The sequence below is a fragment of the Nicotiana tomentosiformis genome, chromosome 2 (assembly GCF_000390325.3).
Source record: "Nicotiana tomentosiformis chromosome 2, ASM39032v3, whole genome shotgun sequence".
Classification (NCBI taxonomy): Eukaryota; Viridiplantae; Streptophyta; class Magnoliopsida; order Solanales; family Solanaceae; genus Nicotiana; species Nicotiana tomentosiformis.
The window spans coordinates 94,740,297-94,761,887 of NC_090813.1; the positions used below are offsets into that span (position 1 = coordinate 94,740,297).

The 21,591-nt window shown below is 37.7% G+C and overlaps 3 protein-coding genes across 7 annotated transcripts; all 3 read left to right on the forward strand.

Annotated features, from left to right (window-relative positions):
* Positions 1-777: 777 nt before the first annotated feature.
* Positions 778-11,317, forward strand: LOC104103977 (protein farnesyltransferase subunit beta). Of its 3 annotated transcripts, none has more exons than XM_009611946.4 (14): positions 778-993; positions 1,137-1,223; positions 3,376-3,481; positions 3,896-3,931; positions 4,389-4,471; positions 4,552-4,605; positions 5,156-5,207; positions 6,019-6,083; positions 7,775-7,831; positions 7,983-8,055; positions 9,087-9,173; positions 9,261-9,441; positions 10,041-10,168; positions 10,845-11,317. In XM_009611946.4, exons 1-14 carry the CDS (start codon positions 890-892, stop codon positions 11,079-11,081), a joined length of 1,350 nt encoding a protein of 449 aa, XP_009610241.1. In that variant the 5' UTR covers positions 778-889; the 3' UTR covers positions 11,082-11,317. The 3 variants fall into 3 exon arrangements, with proteins under 3 accessions (XP_009610241.1, XP_070051887.1, XP_009610240.1); XM_070195786.1 differs by having other exon boundaries at positions 780-1,002; positions 10,849-11,317; XM_009611945.4 differs by having other exon boundaries at positions 781-1,002.
* Positions 11,318-13,114: 1,797 nt separating this feature from the next.
* LOC104103978 (CASP-like protein 4A1) lies at positions 13,115-17,853 on the forward strand. Of its 3 annotated transcripts, XR_688028.4 has the most exons (4): positions 13,119-14,027; positions 14,126-14,261; positions 17,328-17,605; positions 17,693-17,853. XR_688028.4 is itself a non-coding variant. In XM_070195787.1 (3 exons), exons 1-3 carry the CDS (start codon positions 13,324-13,326, stop codon positions 17,437-17,439), a joined length of 927 nt encoding a protein of 308 aa, XP_070051888.1. In that variant the 5' UTR covers positions 13,115-13,323; the 3' UTR covers positions 17,440-17,766. The 3 variants fall into 3 exon arrangements, 2 of the variants coding, with proteins under 2 accessions (XP_070051888.1, XP_009610244.1); XM_070195787.1 differs by having other exon boundaries at positions 13,115-14,027; positions 17,353-17,766; XM_009611949.4 differs by having other exon boundaries at positions 17,328-17,766.
* Positions 17,854-18,861: 1,008 nt separating this feature from the next.
* LOC138905088 (uncharacterized) lies at positions 18,862-20,321 on the forward strand. The gene is made up of 2 exons (XM_070193591.1): positions 18,862-19,461; positions 19,535-20,321. The coding sequence occupies exons 1-2, from the start codon at positions 19,328-19,330 to the stop codon at positions 19,995-19,997; spliced, it is 597 nt and encodes a 198-aa protein (XP_070049692.1). The 5' UTR covers positions 18,862-19,327; the 3' UTR covers positions 19,998-20,321.
* Positions 20,322-21,591: the final 1,270 nt, after the last annotated feature.

A 21,591-nucleotide genomic window follows, 5' to 3' on the forward strand; every position in this document is an offset into this window, starting at 1 on the left:
AATCCAGTACTGTTAGATGTGTGAAAATTAAAACAGGGCAGCTAAACTAATCACGAAAACTTTCTTTTTCCATCCTCTAGCCACCAAGTTATGCCATTTGAATAACGCACGATTCAGTAATATTACTTTGAATTATGCTTATACATATAATTGGTCTGATATAATTAAAAAAAAATAAAACAATTAAGGCAACTGCGAAGCAGGTGCCCTGAATCAGACAAAGTAATTTAGAAAACAAATCTAGAATGAAATAGACAAATATATTATTATATTAGATAGAAGTTGTGAATATAAGAAAAGAACTTCAAAAGACGAGATAATCTAATTTTCTAAAAGATGGAATAACAGGTAAAAACTTGTAATTTGGTTTACTAAATTACTGAAATACAATGAACATGTTGTTCCAATCAGTAACATTGACACTAATTATCGTAATTCCCCCAAAAAAAACTTCCTCCATGTTAGGAATTTTATGGGAGTAATAGCGTGGGATAATCACATTTCATTCATATAATTGACAAATAACAATTATCATGGAGTTTTAAATTTCACAAGGTAAACCTCAAGATAATATTTTGGATAATGGCTATTCTTCAATTACAGAGACTGTAAAAGTGGCTATTTATGGATTTTATCCCATTCTATGGCTTGGGTGGGGCCGGGCTCGTAATATCATGGACCAGACAACTGGAGAACTAGAAATATTGGGCCTACCAAGAAAGGAATCAGCCCAAAGAAGACAAAAAAGGGGAATCAAACTTTTAAACTTGGTGAGAAATAGCAGAAGAAAGAGAAAAGAAAACCAAAAAAAAAAGAACAGTAATCGTAGAAAAGAGTAAAAGAGTGTTGATTTGGTGCTGACAGTAATCAACACAAAAAGTAGTGAAAAATGGGGTCGAGGAGAGTGACGAAGACACTGGAAGATCAATGGATGGTGGAGCGTCAAGTTCGGGAGATATACGATTTTTTCTACAGCATTCCTCCCAATTCCCAGTCCGTAATGTTAGCTCTCAACTGTTTTCAATTTCTAGGGCTCTTTTTTTCTCGCGATTAAGTCAGTTTGATCATTTACGAGCTTAAAATTCCTTTGTTGATGAACTCATTTTGTGTTAATTTGTTTCTTTCTTATAATAAAGCTTAGAGCTTCAACGTGATAAGCACTTCGATTATCTCACTCGAGGTCTCAGAAAACTTGGTCCGTCGTTCTCCGTCTTGGATGCTAAGTAAGCCCCCTCCCTCTATGCTCGTTTCTGATAACTCATTGACTCTGTGGAGTTCACTTGCAATGTTGGCGACTCTAATCTTAATGCTTAACTGGTGGCTTATAGACCAAAAGAAAAACGATCAAAATAACTGATATTATTTCTTATAACGAGCTTAAAGCGCCTTAAAATAACAGCCTCTCTACCCCTCGGGGCAGGGCTAAGGTATGCGTATACACTAACCTCACCAGACCCCACTAGTGGGATTTCACTGGGTTGTTGTTCTTGATCTTAAAGCGCCTTAAAAGGAAAATTATTTTGTATTGGAATGGAATTTACTTGAATAAAGCTCAGCGGCTCAGTTAATATAGTTTCATATATCTGATTTCACCTAATTTGGGATCTAGGCAAGTTGATTGATTGAATGGCTTTTTAGGAAGAACGTCGTTTGCCTGTCCGATCTTAGCAAGAGAGTTGAGATTGAGCTTTCACTAATAGAAGATTTTATAATAAAGGGAGGAAAGAGCTAACAGGCTATCGTGGATGAATACATGACCTTCAAATATAGCTCTCACCAATGTTTAATTTCATTTTTTTGATAAGGCCAATGTTTGATTACATAATACAATCTAGTAGGATTGTTTATAAGTTCATGTTGACTAATCTTGTTGGTGTAGGACATAGTAAAGGTTATTTGTTCTTTTTTTTCTTCTTCTTGGGAGGGGGGGTCACGGTGGTGTTCGCCAGCTTGCTCATACCTCGAGTAATCCATTGGTACCTACTATCTCTCACTAGCACATGTGCCGTCTAGCATGGGAAGAGATCACCTAATGCTTTTTGACTTTGTTGGGATTAGAACGCTGGTGTCCCACTTCCTACGTGCAGTGGCGGAGGCAGGATCTCCGCGAAGGGGGTTCAAAAAGAAAAAAGTTTTAAAAAAATGTAGCTAGTGGGAATTAAACCTATGACCTTACAAAGGTTTTGAACCCCCTTGACCACTAAGCTACACTTTTGGGCTGTGTTAAGGTGATTCAAAACTTAATATATAGAGATAAAAAATAGATTTTGCCTTACATATACAGTGTAATTTTTCGGCGAACTCCTTCCTTTTTCTTCTTCTTGGGAGGGGGGGTCACGGTGGTGTTCGCCAGCTTGCTCATACCTCGAGTAATCCATTGGTACCTATTATCTCTCACTAGCACATGTGCCGTCTAGCATGGGAAGAGATCACCTAATGCTTTTTGACTTTGTTGGGATTAGAGCGCTGGTCTCCCACTTCCTACGTGCAGTGGCGGAGGCAGGATCTCCGCGAAGGGGGTTCAAAAAGAAAAAAGTTTAAAAAAAATGTAGCTAGTGGGAATTGAACCTATGACCTTACAAAGGTTTTGAACCCCCTTGACCACTAAGCTACACTTTTGGGCTGTTTTAAGGGGATTCATAACTTAATATATAGAGATAAAAAACAGATTTTGCCATATATATACAGTGTAATTTTTCGGCGAACTCCTTCCTCCCCCCAATACCGGGGGGGGAGGGGGGGTCACGGTGGTGTTCGCCAACTTGCTCATACCTCGAGTAATCCATTGGTACCTACTATCTCTCACTAGCACATGTGCCGTCTAGCATGGGAAGAGATCACCTAATGCTTTTTGACTTTGTTGGGATTAGAGCGCTGTTCTCCCACTTCCTACGTGCAATGGCGGAGGCAGGATCTCCGCGAAGGGGGTTCAAAAAGAAAAAAGTTTAAAAAAAATGTAGCTAGTGGGAATTGAACCTATGACCTTACAAAGGTTTTGAACCCCCTTGACTACTAAGCTACACTTTTGGGCTGTGTTAAGGGGATTCAAAACTTAATATATAGAGATAAAAAACAGATTTTGCCTTATATATACAGTGTAATTTTTCGGCGAACCCCTTCCGCCCCCCTAAATCCGCCCCTGCCTATGTGCATTCCAGATTCATTAGTCCACACCCTTGCGTCCCCTTTCCCATATCACACCACCGTAATGTAAAAGTTTGGACAATGTGTTCATCAAGGTGGGATCTTGGCCTATGTTCTAGTGCAAGGGAATAGTGACTATTATATCCTTATAGTACTATACTGACATGGAACTGAAGGTTATTTCATCATTATCATCTATTACTTTTGCCTTACTTAAGTTTTTCTTTCTAGTCGACCATGGCTTTGCTACTGGATACTTCATTCAATCGCTTTGTTGGGAGAATCTATTGATGCCAAACTGGAAAATGATGCAATTGACTTTCTGAGCCGTTGCCAGGTCTGTTCATTTTGGATTCTGTTGTTTAAACTATTAAATTCATCTGCTAATCAAAAGTATGGATGGGCTTGGCCCAGATAAAAATCAAGAAACTTAGATTATTATATTTCGAATGGTAGCATTATAAATTATTGGAAGAAATGTTGATTGCCTGTTTTGCAACTGTCAACCTTGAGTTAAAATGGACCTTAGAATTAGAACTAGTTTTTGTCATAGCTTCTTGTATCCTAGGAGAGCATACTGACTAAACTAGTAGAAGTCAACTTAGTTATCCCCCGGAAGTAACTGTCTTTCCAGAATACCTGTGTAACTGTTTCTTTTTCTTACTTGCAATTCCACCTAATATGTTTCTAGACTTCTCGTACAATAAAATGCGATAAAATCTAGTTCATGTGTTGTTTGACATCATCACAGGATAAAGATGGTGGCTATGGCGGTGGACCTGGTCAGGCAAGTCAAATTCTCCTACTCCACTTTGAATGCCATTGTCAGATTTGAGTCAGCTGCTTTGTGCTTATTTTCACATTGAGTTTGATTTTGTGATGTTTCATTTGTATTTGGTATGCTTGCGCATCCATGTTTATCACTCATGTTAGTTTCGTCCTCTGGAGATGATGGTTGATTTGACTATTGTAAATATGTGAACTCTAAATAGAATTCTGTTAGGACTTATAATAAAAAGTTAGAGGGAAATAGTCATCAATTGATAATTACACATCTAATTATTGGCGTTGTTCCTCGTTCATTTCTAAGTTAGCTTGAAACTCTTTTTCTGTTTCTTTAGAGTCACATATATACAGTTACAAGCTCTCTTTATTCTGGTCAGCCTGTTTATTTTAGACAGTTCTTGTGCTTCCTGTCGTTAAGGTTCTTTGAAGTGATATTTATAATATATTGCTTTGTTCAGATGCCTCATCTTGCAACTACTTATGCTGCAGTCAATTCACTCATAACTTTGGGCAGCCCTAAAGCTCTGTCATCAATCAATAGGTGCACAAGCTATTCTATGTTCTTACTGGGATCTTATCTATCATCCACTCTTGTTGACATTGTCTAATAATATGCCTCAGAGAAAAATTGTATACATTTTTGCTGCGAATGAAAGACACAAGTGGTGGCTTCAGGTATGATGTTTTTCTACTTGTTTACCTTAATTGATCAGCTCTGCAAATTATGTCTTCCCTTGTATCTCCTTCCTAGTCTGCTGTATCTATCTCCTATTCCTTTGCTGACTACCAGAAATTTATATTGTCTTTATAATCTAGGTTCTTTTCTTTCAATTTGTAACTCATTTATCCATTTTAAAATTGCCATCTCTCCATTTTATGTGCTAATGTGATTTCATTGGCGCTGATTCTCCTGATCTCAATCCGAACTTCTAATTTGTTCAGTTTTCACTTATTTCGAGGCGAACTAGGCTTTTGGATGAACTGCCGTTGTACTAGACACTTTTACCCTGATCTGAAAATTAAGCATATCTGAGAATGTAAATGTATAAAATATGTGTCTGTGTGTTGCAGTACATTTTTGAGTCTTTAGATCCAAATGGATTTAATAGTCTATTTCATCAGATGATGAGAGACTTGTCTTTAACATTTTGTTTCAATATTCAATTTCACCAATGACAACTTGCACCATCTTTGCTAATGTTCAGACTTCAATTATTTTCTGCAGGATGCATTATGGTGGAGAAGTAGATGTTCGTGCCTGTTATACTGCCATTTCTGTAAGTGCGATCTCCTTGGTAAAGTGCCAACTTTTCCTATGATTATGCATTTGAATTCCAATGATATCATCATCATATTTACCGTGCTTAGATGGAAAACTCTTAAATAAGCTTAAGGCCGAATATAAAAATTTTGATCGATGAATCATGCATGCTACAGATTATTCTCAAACAAGAAAAAAAAAATCAAAAATCATGAAAGCTACAGATATAAAAACTTTAAATAAAATTCGCAGTTCCCCCTAGCAAACATTCAAGTCATGCCTCATCTACTCCTACCACAACAGCTAGCCGCAATCCCAAGAAGAGTTGGGATCGGCTACGTGAAGTCAGATTTGAGTTAGAAGCAGCTGACTCAAATCTGACCTAAACCCTCGATTCTGCATGTGTGAGCTTGCTCACATTGTCTGCCCCAAGCCCGGATAAAGGAGGAAAGTTGTAGTAGGTTGATAACCAATGTAAAGATATCGATTCATGATGAATCCTTACCATACCTGAGACCTTGTCTGCTCCTACTGAAGAGACTTGGATATAATGAAGTACTCTCACTTAATGGCTTCTTGTGCTTATCAAGGGTCAATTTGATAAAACATGACTTTGTTTTCAAAAACAAAATTTAGATTCAAATGTCTCCAAGGTTTCATCTGAAAAGCAACCAAACCCTCCTGATGCAGGCCTCTATTGCAATTTAAATAGTGAATACTTGATTACATACACCATTCATGCATGTTACATCTCAACTTTGGTCTTTTTCTTCTTAATTGTCTTCGGAATAATGTGCTTTCATGTTAATTGATATATCGTGCTTTAGGTTGCAAGTATATTGAAAATTGTGGATGATGAACTGATTAATGGTGTTGGAAATTACATCCTAAGGTTGGTTTCAGCCGTGCCCTCATCTACTACAGCTTATTCAACCTACTCTTTATTTCTACCATATTTCATATTTATTGCCTTATCATATACTGACAATATTATCTTTCTATGATTTAATTAAGTTGTAATTTTCCTTTTCGATTAACTGATGGTAATTGTCTTCCTAGAGAATGACATGATGTATGATGATTTAACATATAGAATTAAAGAGGATGGCTGAAATCCTGACACAAAAAAAAGAGGATGGCTGAAATAGGAGTGCTGGGCAATCTGATAAAAAGATGCCTATCAAAATGAAAGGCAAGTTGTATACATAACGGTTGTGAGCTATGTTGCTCAGTTCCTCCAAAAATACTGCTTAACCCGCGTTGGTTGTTCAAATATGCATAACTTTTGGAGGATCCAACATGCACCCGGCAATATTCTTGGAGGATCCGAGCAACATTGATTGTGAGGCTAGCGATATTATATGTGAGTGATTTTTTTCCCAACATAACCACTAGATAAGTGTCATGAAATGCAGATGTTAAGATGGATATGCGTGAGGCTGTACATGATTAAGTCAGATTAAAATGATCAAAACCAAGAGAAGATGTCGCACCATAGATAGGGATCAGATCTTATCGGCCTCGGGAACCGTGCTTCCTTGATGTTCCTCATCGCCGATACCAGCTCCACTACGCTGACACTGAAATTGTACTCGGACAGTCTAGGATAGGTGGAATCCAGGGAACCTGATACCTCTTTGTCCTACAATGACCTGTCCGCCGACCTGAAACCTCTGCCGCGTCCTTCGGCCCTTTTGTAGGGTAAAAACTGGCCCTTAGAAGATCGTTGATCTGCGTCAAATCATCCTTCGACTTCAAATGTACTGGTCCATACGTACTATGTTAAAATAATTGAAGGTGCTATAAAGGTAACGAGGTTGTCAAAATCACATGTAAAAAAGTTATTGAGAAAGACCTACAGTCACCCAAAATCCAGGATATCAAGTTGATATTAAGAAAAAATAGGATTAGTTGTTGTTATAATTACGTTAGATCTTGTGTTTGCCAGAAATCCTTTTGTGTGGTAAGATACATGCTTATGGTAGAAACAGCCTAAGATTTAAAAAGCTCCTGATGTATCTTAAAGACAAATTATTGAGTATTGGAATTATCCGAAGTAATGGAATTGGAGGATTCATATAACTGAAACCAACTACTTTGAAATTGATGCTAGTTGATTTGATAGATGTTCACTGATTAGTTGTCAGTTCATGGTGGATAGTTAATTATATGTACTAAATGCATGACAGAAACTGGTGCTTTAGTTGCATTCATGATTCCCATTGAATTCACCGCAAGTAATAGTTGATGACAGCTGCCACACGTCAGGGATTAAAATATGAGATATAGATGTCGTTTCCTAATTATTACCATTGTCCTCATTGAATAAAAAATAGTGAAGGAAATATTTCTAGTTTGTTTTCCTTCTTGTTCTCTCAAGTTTTTGGTTAAATTCCAGTCTCATCATAAGAATTATTTGTCTAGGATAAAGAAGAATTTATTCCTAGTATCAGAAATACAGGATAAGAAGCGAGCGGAAGCTCTTTCTTTTCCTTAATTAATGCGCCTCATTTTTCGTTCAATTTCATTATAAGAATATGTTTGCTTGGATAAGCCTTTCCTAAACTCTCATTTTTGCTTCAGTTGTCAGACTTATGAAGGTGGAATTGCTGGCGAACCAGGTTCTGAAGCTCATGGTGGGTAAGTCTCACCTGGGAGATATGCTCATGTTTTTCAATCTAGTTTTACTCTTTTCCTTGCATTTCTCTTTCAACGTTAATTGTCATTGTAGCACTATAACTTCTCAGCTTATGCTGTTACTGAAGCCCTTTACCTATAATTCATTTTCTAGGTATACTTTCTGTGGTTTGGCTGCAATGATTCTGATTAACGAAGCGAATCGATTGGACTTGCCAAGATTAATTGTAAGTTGCTTTTTTTTGCTTTAGGAAGGTGTTGGGGAGCGATGAATGTTGCTAATTTAATAATCTGTGTATCTTCTCTTGTTCTCCATCTGGTTTACTGGCCTGTAACATTCCTGGCACTGTCATGAAGTGGAATATTAGCATATTGTTTTGTTACAGGTTTTCGTGACTGATAAAATGAAACTGAAACTAGAAAAGTGTCTTGCATTGTTTGTTTTAGTTCGTTTTCACAATGTTCCAAGTTACATTTTTATTACTTCTCATAAGAAGGAAGGGGGAATAAAAAGAATGTTAAAATGAGCTGTCTCTCAGCTGGCAATTGAAGAAATGGAGATCATTCTAGTACTCAAGGCGGATGCCACTGTGGTTAACTTAAATTTTGGTTTTAAAATGGTAGGTTATTTTGTTTTTACAGATAAAACTAGTTCTTGTATAATTATGGATAAAAAGTGAAAATAAAAAGGAAAGATGTTTGATGCACTGGAAAAGTAAACATAGAAAAACTGAATTTTCTTATCAAAAAATGAAAAAAAGTGAATTAGATATTAACAGCTGCAATAATGTGCAGCGTATAGGTCGTTGTCCTTCATCCGGATCGCTGGAGTATGAGACTTGTGAATGCTTTTTATTACCAGTATATGGTGGATAGGAAGACATCTAGAACCCAGAAGTAGCCTTCTTGCCTTTAATTTTGCTTTCGACCTTGGTTTGACCTTATATTTACTTGAGTGGTCCATTTTTAAGCCGCTGCATGGGATCCCTTTACCAGGTTCTGCTGCTGCATTCCTGGGATGGTTGGGGTTCGATTATTAACCAATATTAGTTCCTTTTCCTTCTATCTTTCATATAGTAGTACCTCTATGTGACTTTCTCTCAGTCTCGTTACTTCTCTTAGTAGTTTTCTTCCGTGCTTCTTTTATGACTATTCCCAAGTTGAGTTCAATCGACCTGTTGGTGATGTGAAATTACTTAAATTTGGTTCATCTGACGGTATTGATTGGCATGAGATGCATTACCGTTGTGTATCTTAGGATTGGGTGGTATTTAGACAAGGAGTCGAAGGTGGATTTCAAGGCAGGACAAATAAATTAGTTGATGGCTGCTATTCCTTTTGGCAGGTGACTACCAGTTTTACCTTTATGTCCTGAACACTTCCATTTTGTAGTCCAAGTATTACTGAATTAAAGATGACTTTGATTGACCAGGGCGCGGTAGCTTTTCTTATACAAAGATTAAAATCGATAGTCCATGAACAACTACGGCTGTCAAATGAACTCGGTACAGAAAGTGCTGATGATTCTTCGGAGTCTGAGTTATCTGATGAAGAAGAGCATTTGGAAGGGACATCATCTCATGTTCAGAAGACTTGCCCTCTTGGACAAGAAGGTATATCAATTTGAGGAAGAATAACTCAAAGGCAAAACCAACGTAATCTTGTACGATTTGCTGGTCTACCCTTTGTTGCAGCGATATTTAAATAATTCCTTGGAATCTGAAAACAAAAAAAGGTGAAAACATCATGTGATTAAGGACTCCCAGTGGGCAGAATTAGATAAATGAAGGGTGGAAGAATATACTCCATTTTAAACCGCTTCTCTTGTCACGCCTTTGCATTTGGGTTGTATATGAACTTGATATTTCTAGATTGGAAGGTAATTAGTAACCTATAATGCTGTCAGCTGGGCTTCTCCTTAACTGGGTACTATATGTTTCATGATCCAAACCATGGGTGCGCACAAGTAGGGAAAATCAAATGGGTAATATGTTCGTTGGCCTGATTCTATTATCCATTTGACTGTGAGCCATGTGCACTGAGATGGTTTGGGAGAGCATTTCCTTGAAACTTGAAACATCCTTATCTTTTACTTCAGATAATGTTAGGTTATCAAGCTTCTATCTTTTTCTTTTTGCATACCCGGTCCTTTCTCTTAGGCCTAATTTCTCACACTTATTTTCTAATTGCTTTTTTGTTGTTTTGGCTGCAGGACAGGAAAATGCTTCAGATCCCACAAAGATAGCAGATACTGGATATGATTTTGTCAATCGACGCATAGCTATGCGACCTGTCTTTGACAGCTTTTATCTGCAGCAATACGTTCTTCTCTGCTCCCAGGTGCTTAAAATTTTGGAAAATATATTCTGAGGATCCCTACTCGCTGTCACGGCTCTTTGCATTAGTGTATGCATGCGCCCAGAAGCACAAGCTGGAAAATAAGTAATAAAAAAAGAGTATTTCAACGAAATCATAAACTTAGATGAAGCTAGGATTTTGTCTACTAACATCATAACATCACTGGTTTGCCTATATGTATTAGAAGCTGCTGTATGTGGAGCATGCTAGGTACAAATCCTCTTTCCTATTTTTCTTTTAAGTTCCTTTCTGATTTTGGAGCATCACACCTTTTCTCAAGAACAGCTTGAATATCATTTGTCTAATAAGTACCATTCTTTTCTTTGAACATACAAACTCAATAGCCTTTAAGAGGCACATACTATCATTTTCTTAAAATTCAATAAGATGTTCTGTATATGTTTAAAATGTGCAATTAGAACTCTATTTTCATGTACATTTATTCATTCTTCAAAGGAAAAAGAAAATTAGTGGATTTAAAATATTCTATATCAGAAGCTGTGACTCACCAAACCCTTTGAAGATATTGCATTTTTGGCTTTAGCAAGTGTTACATGATGCTCTGTGTTAGATTCTTTGGCAATATTATTCCCTGTTTCGATTGCTTTTTTGCTTTTATATCTTTTTTGAGGATTCTGATATCATATTGGGGATGTAGATAGATGGAGGTTTCAGAGACAAACCTGGGAAGGGTAGAGACCACTACCATACGTGTTACTGTTTAAGTGGTCTTTCAATTGCTCAGTATAGCTGGACCAACGAAGCTGATGCTCCACCATTACCCAAGGATGTATTTGGTCCTTATTCTCAAAATCTCTTGGAACAGATTCACCCACTGTACAACATAGTGTTGGATCGGTATTATGAAGCTCGCAGGTTCTTCTCATGCTTGTGAGAATATTTCACTCGGTAGGTTTAGCTGGAATTGTGCCACTAGCTGTTCAGAAACAGAGACAATCAAGACTTTAGAGGCATTGGATTCAGAATGGCTGTGATCAATTATGTATAAAATTTTATTTTTTGCTTATGTATACATGGTTTGAGTTGAAAGTACTGAGTTCGGTTGAACCTGCTGAACCATCTCTAGATCCGCCTATAATTTGGAAACTCACTAAAATTATTAGCTTGGAATTGCATATGCATGTTAAGTGGCTATGATCTACGAAGCTGGAAGCTGGTGATTAGTGATCTTAAATTTCATTTTTGGAAAGCAATCATCTGTCACTTGTTATCCGGCTGCAACTTTTCTCGGAGAGAATTTTAATTGCAACTTCTATTTGCTATGTTAATTACACAAATTGTGCACTACATTGCCTGTAATCTGCGGTCGTTTGTTTTAAGATTCTGAGTAGACCAAATTGGTAATCTCTATCATAAGTAATAGAGAAAAACGCCACGTGTGTTCTCTTTGTAGTGTACTACCTTAATTTTAGGTGCTGGGATAGTGAGATTAGTAGTAGTAGTGAGGGTGAGTTGGACATTAAACTAGTTCTTTAAAGGAACTTTTACCTCCTATAGCAAATGTATATGTCATATTTATTATAAATCAAAATCATTTTAAAATATTATTTTTTATAGCTACTTTTTATATTTTATAGTAAAATAAGTATTTATGGTATATACTATCATTGATGCATGAAATAAGGCATGAAATATGCTATTATGTTTTTCCTATCTCTTAGACAGCTGGACATACCTATTTTTAAGGTGATTTTCGTTACTGTATTCATAAATACATGGCGCGAGTACATGTGATTACATGTGCATACAGCTGGACTGTCCTGATTTTAGGCATTTTTATTGTTGTATTCATGAATACAACAACACGTATACATGTGAATACATGCGCGTACAGTTGGACTGTCTGATTTTAGGCGCTTTTTACTGCTGTATTCATGAATACATCGCGCGAATATATGTGAATACATGCGCGTATAGCTGAACGGCGATAATTTTAGGCGCTTTTTACTGTTGTATTCATGAATATAGCAGCACGAATACATGTGAATACATGCGCGTACAATTGGATTGCCCTGATTTTAGACGCTTTTTGCTGCTGTATTCATGAATACAGCTTCGCGAATACAACGAATACACTACCGTAACAACTGAATAGTAGCTATAGGAAGTAATTATGTATATGGTAGCTATAAGAAGTTAATAATCACTAAACAACAGTGGTTTCTGAAAATTTCTCATTTTTAAAGGTAAAAATCTTGTATTATCCGGTAACTCCAGAAAACTACAAGGCAAATTCCTCATTGTCAACTTGTAATCTTTTTAAAGTAACTAACTGGAGAAATCAATTAACTGGAGAACGGCAGCAATTGAAATTTGTATTATATTTGTCTTTCACGGGACTTCTCAATTTATATATTTCATTTATTTGGCTTGATTAAATAAGCTAATGTAGTACTTAGCTTTGGATGGGCAGGATATAACCGCAACTACTCGCATCATTTAGCGAGCTATCTGTCCCCTTTTTTGGAGAAAAAAAAACAGAAAGAACGAAGAAAAGCACAGTTTCTTGTTTATAAGTCGTATTCGTCTGTTGATATTTGTAAGTTGCATTTCTCAGTTACAATTTGTAAGTCGCATTTGTGTATTGTGATTATATTAGGAATGCGTCTCTTTTGCGTATGTTAATATTTAGTAATTACTATTATTATTGATATTCTTAGTAAATGGGAGGTATGACCAAGATTCATATAGTTGACTCTGATTCAAACTTGCTTTGTTGAGGCGTAATAGTAAATATTCGTATTTTATAATAATAGTATTAATGAGTCGAGCAATTATGATATTTTAACCTTTTCTTTTTTTTTCGTACAAAGTTGCGATTATAATGGAGTGGTACTTTCATATCCTTTCTAGATATATCATTCTTTTTTTGAAAGATGGCCCTATTTCATGTTATTTCTGACTAGGAGAAATCGAGAATACTAGACACGTGAATACAATATAGTATTAAGCAGTCCTTAAGGAGGAACAGTCTTTCCCAATTTCAGACGTAGAAAACGAAACCGCCAAAACCATCATTATCGCCGCGACCTCATCTTTCAACTCCCATTTCCCATTCATTATTTACTTTCCGTTTCAACCCATTTTCAATCCCTTTGTATCACAGTTTCTTCAATATGGAATTGAATCACACCAATAACAAGCAGACTCTGCAAGCTGCAATGGAGAATGAAAATCATCACTGCCTCTCCGATTCAGATTATACTGACTCTGAAACAGATAAAGCTATTAAATACTCTTCTCCAGCTCGTTTTCATAGTACCGATTATGATTCAGATGATTCTACTAAGTCCGACGCAGATAAAGCTAGCAATATTAATACTAATACTGCTGCTGCTGCTGCTCATACTACTGTTAATAGAGATTCTACTAAGGTATCTTCCCCGCCGGTGGAATCTCCGGCGAGGTCATCAATTTCCTCCGATCAAATATCTCTTCCTCACGAGTCGTTCCATCCAGAGGATAATAAACCTTCTGCAGCTCCGACGAGGAGTCCGCCGGAGAGACCTCCGTTACCGGAAGTGGTGGTGAAACTGTCTATCAAAGAGGAGCCACTGGCTATAGTGAAAGCGGATCTGGTGGTCAGTGATGGTACTACTATTGGGGAAGGTGGCGACGGAGGCGGGGGCAACCGGCGGAGGAAAGTAAGGCCGCCGTTTTCGATTTTAAGAAAGGCGAAGAGGGATGAAATGGTAAAGAAAGCGGCTTTAGGTTTTAGGATTTTTGGGTTTTTGTTTTGCTTGGTTTCGTTTTCTGTACTGGCAGCTGATAGGAATCAAGGTTGGGCTCTGGACTCTTTCGAACGTTACAAGGAGTTCAGGTTTGTCACTTATTTTCTCTTTAAATTGATTAATTTAATTCCTTAGCTCATTGAGTTCTTACGAATGATAATATTGGTCGGTGAATTTGCATTGGCAGGTACTCTATGTCAGTGAACGTTATAGGATTTGTGTATTCGGGAGCTCAGGCATTCAATTTGGCCTACCAATCTGCCACAGGCAAGAACGTCGTGCAGCACCATTTGCGCTACTTTTTTGATTTTGCCCTTGATCAGGCAAGTTGGTTCAGCCCAAAGCACGAAGGATTTTTGTTATATACATTGACATTGTGATATTCTTGTATTATCGGTATAATTTAACATGTTATTATAGTTTACTTATCATTATCTATGGAACCTTGTAAATATTTTTCACGCCATTAGTGCATAGAATTTAAACTCTAACACGAATACATTCTTTCGCTCCCGCCTCTCTGGGACATGTGGTGTCTATTCTAAAATAATGAATACAAGACATGCCTTTATGTACGCATGTTTCATGGTCAAGTGGGTACAATGACTAACTACTATAATGGTTTTAAGCTTTAAAAACTTCTCTGACATTTTTTTTTTGCGGTAATGGGAACTATGACTTTTATGAAGTATGATATTGCGAGCCTTGATTGAGAGGAAAAATTCGTTAATGGTGGTGATGGATTTGCACTAGCCTGGTGTGAGACTGTTCTAGCTGTCCGCCTCTTTGTAAAATGAATAGGAAAGGGGATCATATACCCCATAAAAAATGTTTATTTGTCATAGAGTTGCCTCAATTTGTTTTTTTTGATAACTGGAAAGTAATCTTAAAAGAGTTCACTGAAAAATATTCCCACAGGGTTGGAGGAATTTTTCCTTTGTGAGATCATCTGGGTGCCTATTAATTGCTAGCTTTCATTGGCTGGAAAATTCTAACAGGTCTATCCAACTGTAGAATCACCTTTCTTTTTTGTGGCATCTCATTCTGAGCCCTGTATTATTTGCCATATAATTTACTACCCCTCTGCTTTATGCCTAAGAATAATTCCTTTTCTGTTTTCATTTATCTTGAGGGGAAATTTCTTCCATTAACCAATATTGACCCCTTATTAAAAATAAACAAATAGATAGTATATTACTCCCTCCGTTTCAATTTATGTGAACTTATTTCCTTTTTAGTCCGTGTCAAAAAGAATGACTACTTTCCTTATTTGGAAACAATTTACCTTTATGCAATGATTTATAGCCACACAAAATATGTGTCTCATTTTACACCACAAGTTCAAAAGTCTCCTTTCTTTTCTTAAACTCCGTGCCCGATCAAATGAGTTCACATAAATTGAAACAGAGGGAGTATTAGATTAATGACATCCCTCTCTGAAAGGCCACCTTTTGAAAGCAGAAACCCGTGAAAGAGGGTGTTTATATCCGTTTCTTTTTCCCACCTTAATAGGTCCCAAAGTCTTAATCTAAGAGTGACTAAGCTTGTTTGCATACTCTGCACTAGCAGATTGAGTCTATAGGCTTTGTTTTGTGTGCCCTCTAAATTTCGAAAGGCTACTAAAATTACTAGAACTCTGCTATCGGCTAACTTAATCTGTACAAAACTAAAAGGAATAACACACAGTAGAGATTGGAAAGAGGACAGGTGATAGTTTTTAAACCTTCAGAACCTTCTTTTCTGTTAGGTGCCTTTGTGGATTGGTAGTTCTATTGGGCGCTAAATAGATCTTTAAAATATTTTAACTTATTGAGGTTTGCTGTTTCTTTTGTTGGGTTTTCAAGTGAGATCCTTTGGCAGTTTTTATCTTTCCATCCTTTTTTCGTTATTTGTTTACGAATAGCTAGTTTATTTAGTCGTACTCAGTGAATACTTCAGGTTGAGTGAATCTAATTCTAAGAACCAATATTTAACAGTTAAAAGGTTATTTTTTTATGTTGTGGTTTGACAAACTTACCTGCACCTGGGCATGCACCAAAGCAATACATGCATGATAAGATTAATTTGATCTTCAAAAAGAAGCAATAAACTATCACTTTTATATAAAACGTATATACTTTTTATATTTTAGAGTGGACTTGGACATTTGTTGATTAGCCATGAGATGGACTTAGAAAATGCATACTTCAGCTCTAGTTAGCAGCTAAGTTGCTCGGACACGGGTGCGGATCTAAAGGTCGGATCCTTCAAGATGTAAATTCTAAGATTCGGGGATACGGATCCTAGTAAAACAGGTGCGGGGATCCGGCTACAAATAATTCAAAAAACTAAAAATATAAAAATATCTCTAAATTATGAGAAATTTGTAGAATGTGGATTTCTTTTTTATTCTCAAGATGCAGATAGGTAAATGATTGATTTCCTAGATAAGGTATGCTACTTTCTTCAAATTTATCCTAGTTTTGGTTATGATTTCGGGAATCAAATTGTATCTCGTTTCGAATTTTCTCGTCTGTCGTGGTCAAAGTACCCAAAATTGTTTGACCAGATCCGGTACGGATCCCATATCCACACCCACACCGGTGTCATGTCGACACGGGTGCGGCACCTAAATCTTCCATAACTGATCAGTTATCCTACAGTGCAAAAATAGGTGACCAACTGTTTCCACTTCATTTTCTCAAAGAAAACATCTTGAGCATAGAGTCCACTTCCTCTTGTTTTGAGTTTTCATGTGTGAGCACAACTTCCTTTTGCCAGTAGCCATGAGAAGCATGCAACCTTATATGGTATCTTGGTCTTCCAAATATGTTTCCAGTGCTAGTTGGTGACTTGAGGTATTGGTTGGTTTATCGTTTTGTAGGCTGCATTGACACTGAATTTTCCACTACGATGTCCCTGCCATCTCAATGTGTCGTCTTCATTCTGAATTCCTGTGAAGTTGTCCAGTTGTTTGTAGAACACAATCATTCTATTTATCTTCCAATCATTCAAGTCTCTTATGAGTATTAGTTCCCAACCTTGAGGTGACCACATTTCAGCTATAGATCTCTGTTGGTGATGAGCTAGAGCATATATGTCAAAGAATAAATCATTCAGAGCTCCATTCCCCAGCCAATTATCATTCCAGAAGGATGTCCTGCTACTATTTAGCACTTTAATAGAGACTTGATTTTTTAGAGCTGGCCATAATACCCTTATAGACCTCCAAAGACTAACTCCATAAGCTATGTTAACTGGTTTAGTCATCCAGTTGTCTTCTACTTCATATTTGGCTTTACTTACCTTGCTTCATAAACTTTGAGGGTCTTGAGAGTACCTCCATAACCACTTTAGTTTGAGGTCTTTGCTGTGATTCTGTTAAAATTTACTGTTTTTCTATATGACAGATGGTAACATATCTTCTGATATCAGCATCATCTTCTGCTGCCACTCGCATTGATGATTGGCAGTCCAATTGGGGGAAGGACAAGTTTCCTGATATGGCAAGCGCCTCCGTAGCAATGTCCTTCCTTGCATTTGCAGCTTTGGCCTTCAGCTCCCTCATATCTGGCTATGTACTATGCAATTCTAGATCAACATAGTCATGTGCTATGTTTTGGTCTTTATCATACTTTAAAGTTTAATGCAATTGTATGATATGAAAAATCAGTTGCAGGTTGTTCAGGTGAGTATATACTGAGGTATTCTTGAGTTAATAGTGTTGTAATGCTCCTTGTACAAGCTTTAGAATGATGTTATATGTGTTGCGCAGTTTTATGCTCTTGTTAGTGAGATCTAATTATGGGACAGACTAGATGCAGTGCAACTTGTGTACAAGTTATCGGTTATTGTTGTCTGGTTTTTTCTAAGGCCTTTGGAATACGTAGGCCAGTGACCTTTCGAGAATCACATCTTCATGAAGTACCATGACGATATTTTTTCTGGAGAACACAATTTTGTGCTTGTTTTTCTTTGTAGTTTCTGTTAGAGCGCAATCTGGTAATTTCCTAGATATACACACATATTTGGAAATTCAAACTTATTATGCTGTCTTAATACTTGTATATATCATCTTTCTATATTCTCTGAATTAACTCAAGTGGAGCTAATTTTGCCATAAATGATTAAAGAAAAGAAAGGACTAGGGGTGTTCCACATTCACACTGCGAGATGAAAGTAACAAACCTTATGCCAACTGCCGTCTGGACTGATGATAATGATACTTAACCTGCTCCTGTCCCATCTCTAAGCTGTTAACTAAGAGTCCAGAACCCATTTGTGGTTCTTTTTGACAAAAAGAACGGAAATGCATGTAAAAAAAAAAAAGTTACCTAACTATGTATAACGCTCTTTTAAAGAGCGCTATACCTTAACGGACTCTTAACGGAAATGTTTTGGACGTTAAGGTATAGCGCTCTTTAAAAGAGCGTTATACATATAACGCCTTTAGAAACAACGCTATATATGTATAGCGCAGTTATAAAGTACGCTATACATGTTTTGTGGGCCCACCAATAAGTCTCATGCGTTTAACTGACATAACAATAATTCAAATGGGTATAGCGCCCTTTAAAAGAGCGCTATACCTAAATAAATTCAGCCCCCCGAGCTAGGCATTGCCTTATTTAAAGGAGTTAGGATTTAACAAAAATCCATTCAAAAATATTTCTAACTCCCGTTCAATTTTTTCTTCTTGTTAAATTCTCAAGCATTTTTTCATAATGTCTGAAGAGCGAAAAGTAAGGGTTTCATTATATTTGGGGGGGGGGGGGGGGAGGTTGTATCATAGTACGATACAATGATACCAATGTATCGTACTCCATTGTGGTGGCGAATAATTCTGTGAGATATAGTTTATCTCTACAGTGTCATGTTAAGTTGCCACTTACAATGGAGTACGATACATTAGTATCATTGTTATGTAATAAAATGAGTGTGAGGAAACGTTCGGTGAATCTTAAAGTAACCGGAAGATATCCATATTTCGTCACTCCGCAAAGGATTGCTTGTTACGCTGAGTTTAACATCGACGATGATGAAACTTTGAGGGATTTTTTGAGGACTCCGGATGAATACCGGGAATTTCTTGTGATAAAAATGTTGGAAATGTACATCAAGGTCGAAGACGTTCGCAATAATGAGGTTGCGCATAGTAGGGATAACCTTCAGTCACCGGGTGGTTATTCTGGAGTAGTTTTTGCCGGACAGGTTCCGGATGAAAGAGTTTGCCCTGATTTAAACTTATCACCACCGGCGAATGAGGAGCGAAGAAATAATTTCTCTCATGCTTTACATAATCCACAAGACGAGTGGTAAACTTCAATTTTCCTTTGTGTTACGATGTATATTTTTGTTGTATTGAGTTTGTATTAACGCTCATATATTCCACAGGGGGTACCGGCCAGATATGACTTTTACAAGTTATGAACCCACGACCAGTTGGAATATGCGTAGTTCTGGTGTGTTGGATCATGGTGGTCCATCCAGGAGTCATCACCAACATGATAAAGTCCATCAAGGAATGTCAACACATTACGACTTGTAAGTGAAGTGATACAGCTATATGGAAAGTATTTATTAATTTTAGTAGCTTATTATTTTGTTGTTTGTGCAGTGAAAACGAGCAAGTTGAACCACCTGTCCTGACTCAATTGCCCGACGACGACATATTAAATCGGGATCTGGCAGATGCACAGAGTGAGGAAGAGAACAGTGATTATGACAACAATTCCGATGATTCTGGAGACGACACACCCTTCCCTCGTGAGGATGGTGATGAAGAGGAAGAGAATGAAGGACCTGATTTGACGAGGGAGTATGCTCCACCCCCCGTTAGACCAAGAGTGTACGAGTCCCAAGTGCCGTTTCATTCAAGGAAGATTCCCTACCTTGATCATTTGCCAAGTATGCCGGATATGGATGCTCTGACAAGGGATTTTGATGAAATTCGGACAACAATGTGGGATGATTCTAGACCAACGGTGCTGGCAAAGGGCATGCTTTTTCCTGATAAAGTGCGCCTAAGCAAGGCGGCAAAAATGTACAGCGTAAAAGAGTGTCGTGAGATGACGGTATGAGAGTCAAGTCCGAATGTATACAAGGTTGTTTGCCGCAGATGGTTTGCGGGTTGTCATTGGATGCTGCGTGCGAGCAAGAAGAACACAAGTCTGTGGAAAGTGGATAAATATATTCCCACCCACAGATGTGAAATGGACACATTCAATGGGAATCACTACAAATTTGATATTGACTTGATTTCTCTTGTCCTTATTCCACACCTTGAAGCGTTCATAAGGTATAAAATCAAAGAGTGCATTACATCAGTCCACCAGGAATATGGCCATACCATTACCAAAAGAAAGTCATTTCTCGGGCGTAAACGTGCGTTTGAAATTGTTTATGTTAACTCGGATAAGTCATTTGCAGCTCTACCCAGGTACATGGCCGCACTGCAACACATTAACCCCGGGACGGTTGTTGAATGAAAGCTTGAGCGGAGTACGGGAAGACCAGAATATATATTCAATTACGTGTTCTGGGCATTTAAACCACCAATTGATGGTTTTCCGCATTGCCGGCCGGTAATATCCATAGACGACACTCATGTCTATGGAAAGTATGATATCAAGCTGTTGATCGCCGTTGCAGTAGATGCTAATGGACAAATATTTCCTTTAGCTTTTGCTATTTGTGCCAATGAAAGCCAAGAGACGTAGACGTTGTTTTTGAACCATTTGAAAGAGCACATTGTCAAACAGCGTTCCGGTATTTGTCTAATATCTGATCGGCATGGTGGTATCTTAAGTTCTGTATAGAATTTGCCTGCATGGCAAGAACCTTATGCCTACCACCGTTACTGTGTGAGGTACCTGAAGGCCAATTTTTAGAAGGCACATCCCAACAAGGATCTGCATGATTTGATATGGATGGCAGCAACAAAACACCAAAAGCATAAATTTCGTAGACACATGGATTCTATCAGGCAGGAAGACAAGAGAGCCTATCGTTGGTTGATGCGACATGAGCTTGACAAGTGGACTCTACATGCGGATGGTGGAAGAAGATGGGCAATTCTGACTACAAATGTGTCAGAGTCTTTCAACGGGTTATTGAAGTCGGCAAGAGGATTGCCTGTCACTGCCATGGTGCGCATGTCGTTCAAGCAGATGGCGGAAAGGTTTGTTGAAAGGGCTGCAGCTGCAACGTCATTGATGGAAAGGGGTGTTGAATTTATGCTACTGCCGATGAAGAGATTTGAGAAATACAGGCGGCGAGCATATTGGCATTCATTTTTACAATATAATCACGACAGAAATATTTTTGAAGTTCGCACCGCTATCCATCAAAACCGAGGGAATAATGTACATACCATAAATGAATCTACAAGGTTATGCTCTTGTGGGAAATGATCCATCTACCACATGCCATGCTCACATGCCATCAGGTGCTTTCAACATGTTGGTTTAGGGCCAACCAACTACGTTGATAAACAATATAGTGTTATTGCATACTTAAACACCTATAGTGGGTAGTTGCAGCCAGTGGGTGCTGAGCATTATTGGCCGCCGGAACCATTTAAAATGGTGTGTAACAAGGAGTTTTTGCGTCGAATACAGGTGCAGAAGAGAACGCGTATACGGAACCAAATGGATGTTAGCGATACCTTTTATG

Bases quoted from the DNA above. Each gene is read 5' to 3' on its own strand.
- LOC104103977 (XM_009611945.4), top strand. From the start codon at position 890: ATGGGGTCGAGGAGAGTGACGAAGACACTGGAAGATCAATGGATGGTG. The intron at 4,606-5,155 runs GTATGATGTTTT...TATTTTCTGCAG, and splicing joins GACACAAGTGGTGGCTTCAG to GATGCATTATGGTGGAGAAG. The intron at 10,169-10,844 runs GTGCTTAAAATT...TTGGGGATGTAG, and splicing joins ACGTTCTTCTCTGCTCCCAG to ATAGATGGAGGTTTCAGAGA.
- LOC104103978 (XM_009611949.4), top strand. From the start codon at position 13,324: ATGGAATTGAATCACACCAATAACAAGCAGACTCTGCAAGCTGCAATG. The intron at 14,028-14,125 runs GTTTGTCACTTA...TTGCATTGGCAG, and splicing joins GAACGTTACAAGGAGTTCAG to GTACTCTATGTCAGTGAACG. The intron at 14,262-17,327 runs GCAAGTTGGTTC...TCTATATGACAG, and splicing joins TTGATTTTGCCCTTGATCAG to ATGGTAACATATCTTCTGAT.
- LOC138905088 (XM_070193591.1), top strand. From the start codon at position 19,328: ATGACTTTTACAAGTTATGAACCCACGACCAGTTGGAATATGCGTAGT. The intron at 19,462-19,534 runs GTAAGTGAAGTG...TTGTTTGTGCAG, and splicing joins ATGTCAACACATTACGACTT to TGAAAACGAGCAAGTTGAAC.